The sequence below is a fragment of the Coffea eugenioides genome, chromosome 4 (genome assembly GCF_003713205.1).
Source record: "Coffea eugenioides isolate CCC68of chromosome 4, Ceug_1.0, whole genome shotgun sequence".
Taxonomy (NCBI): Eukaryota; Viridiplantae; Streptophyta; class Magnoliopsida; order Gentianales; family Rubiaceae; genus Coffea; species Coffea eugenioides.
The window spans coordinates 34,548,669-34,551,295 of record NC_040038.1 but is presented as its reverse complement, the minus strand read 5'-3'; the positions used below and the strand labels follow the sequence as shown (position 1 = coordinate 34,551,295).

Sequence of the window (2,627 nt, the reverse complement as noted above, 5' to 3'; positions counted from 1 at the left end):
CTTGTAAAAATGCATAGAAATTTTAATATTTCCAAGGAAAGTATAAAATGTAGGCAAAGAAATAAAATAATGCTGAGAAATTGTGAAAAATTTTTCGGGTTCTCACAATATCTCTCAAGAAAGTACTCACCCCAACAGCACACAGCACAAGGGGTTCAACTCAAGTCATGTAATTACCCCAACAGCACACAACAAGTCATGAGTATTATTTCAATGTTTAAGCGAGAAAGTCTCGTTTACTTCGATTTGAACGTGTGGCTTTCGAGCGTGGGTAGCAAGAGGATATTTTTCTTATTAACCTTGGCCGAGTACCTAGGTAACAGTGGTTATGCATTTCTCAAGTGGTCTCGTGGACACCGAGGAGCTTGTCTGACCTATTGCTTTTGTCCTTGCTTTGCCTTGACTTTTGGTGAGTGTCAAGTGCATGTTTCCTGTTATTATGATTGAAATGATAATTGTACAAGTGCAATGTGATTCTTGTGATCTTGCCGAGGCGGGGATGTACTTTATCGCCCTTGTTCTCTACCTCTTGACTGCTCGTTACCTGAAAAATGAATGTGTATGACTTGCACTTGTACTCGAACCTGTTTTAACTCATGAACACTGAGCGGTAGCATGTACCACACCTTATTCGGGTGGGAGGTGCCTCTCATACCGACTCAGTGCTATAATTGATTCTCTGAGTAGCAGCATGTGCCACACCCTATTCGGGTGGGAGGTGCCTCTCATACCGACTAAATACTATAACTGATTTTAAGTCGATTGGAACGTTGTCTCATCGACCACTCATGCTTGTGGGGACGCCCAACCCCTTGGCTAACCTCGTAACTCGAGCCGACAAGGGCTTGGACGAGAAGCTTGGTGAATCTTGGGAAATATTATAGTTTGATCTTTTGAGATCTCGCTTGGTATACTCGAATAGTATCGCCACCTCATGCTTGTTTGGTTCCGGATCCGATTGGGTGTAATAGTGGATGGAGGAGATAAGTGGAGCACTACGGTCATGCTGCTTCTTGAGTTGACGGAGAGTCAACTCCAAATGGCTTGAATCGGTTGAGATGTGGAAATAGCTCCGGAGAGCTCCTGTATCCTCCCATGTGTGTTTATGTCCTACTTGTGCACTTAAATGAAAGTTCATGTTAAATGAAAGTTCTACTTGTTTGCTTGCTTTATTTTCTTGGCCTCACTGAGCGTTAGTTCATCCCTTTAAGTTTGTTTTCTTTAACAGGCTTTGGAGGTGGAAGTTGGAGATTTTAGACTAGCGACTTTTGGTTGACGCTGGCATATCTTTTGTATGATATTGGAGACTCTTAAAGTGCAAATTTTGTTATATTTGGGTATGTTGGATTGTAATTGTAAATGGTCACCTTGAGAGTTTTTGGACTTGTATATTCGAAGCATTTCTCAATTATAAATCGATGGTTGACTTGTAGTTCTTTATTAAGTTAAAACGAATGCGTGAGTCCTGACGAGAGTTGGGCAGGCGTCCTGCTGATACCCTAGGGTTCGCCCTAGGGATAAGTGGGGGCGTCACATTACGTGCCATCATTAGAAAGAATATTAGAACTTGGGAAGAGTGCTTACCTTATGTCAAATTCGCATACAACCGCACTGTACATAGTTCGACCAGTTTTTCACCATTTGAGATAGTCTATGGTTTTAATCCTTTAATACCACTAGATTTATCACCTTTACCTCTATCTGAGCGAGTCAACTTAGACAGTGCCAAGAGAGCAGATTTTGTGAAGAAATTACATGAGCAGGTTCGCATAAACATTGAGCGAAGGACGGATCAAATTGCTCAACGAGTTAACAAAGGGCGCCAACGCATGGTGTTTGAGCCTGGTGATTGGATGTGGATGCATCTGCACAAGGAGAGATTTCCTGTCCAAAGGCCCAATAAACTACTTCCACGAGGAGATGGACCGTTTCAAGTCCTTAAGCGCATTAATGACAATGCCTACAAGCTAGATCTTCCTGCTGCGTACAATGTGAGTGCTACATTTAATGACCTTTCCCCCTTTCTTGCAGATGATGAAGCTGATTTGAGGACAAATCCTTTTCAAGAGGAGGGGAATGATACAAATCAATATGTGCCATTCGACAAGGTTCGAGTTCCTCTAGGACCGGTGACGCGAGCTCTAGCTAAAAGGCTACGAGAGGAACTTCAAGGGCTTGTTCGCGAGGTGTAAGGTCAAGAAATTGCCCCAAAAGTCATTGAGGGACTTGAGCATGAAGATTGAAGCTTGTCCACTTTGTTCAAGTGAAGGAGGATCATGATTGACCAAACCCTAGCTCGGGTACTTGCCCTCGGATCGTTAGTAATGTTAGTTGTTAAAATAGCTATCTGGAGTATTTTCTAGTCACATTTTAGTTATTTCAGTGAGTTAGTAGTTTCGGCCAGCTTGCATGCTCTTGAGAGCCGATTTTTAAGTGTGACGACCCCACCTCCCCCTAAGGCGTACCAAAGGGTTTGGCGGACAGCCTGCCCAGCTCTCGCCAGGACTCACTCACGCACTCACCCATAGCTCATGCAAAACAACGTGCATCCAAAGAAAATGAATTACATATCCATTTCAACTTAATATATATATTGCTGCTCAAATCCAGATACAAAGTGTTTATAT

General features: G+C 42.7%; 1 protein-coding gene across 1 annotated transcript; it reads left to right on the top strand.

The window, feature by feature from the left end:
- Nucleotides 1-1,454: 1,454 nt before the first annotated feature.
- LOC113769266 lies at nucleotides 1,455-2,192 on the top strand. The gene is made up of 2 exons (XM_027313729.1): nucleotides 1,455-1,458; nucleotides 1,681-2,192. The coding sequence occupies exons 1-2, from the start codon at nucleotides 1,455-1,457 to the stop codon at nucleotides 2,190-2,192; spliced, it is 516 nt and encodes a 171-aa protein (XP_027169530.1).
- Nucleotides 2,193-2,627: the final 435 nt, after the last annotated feature.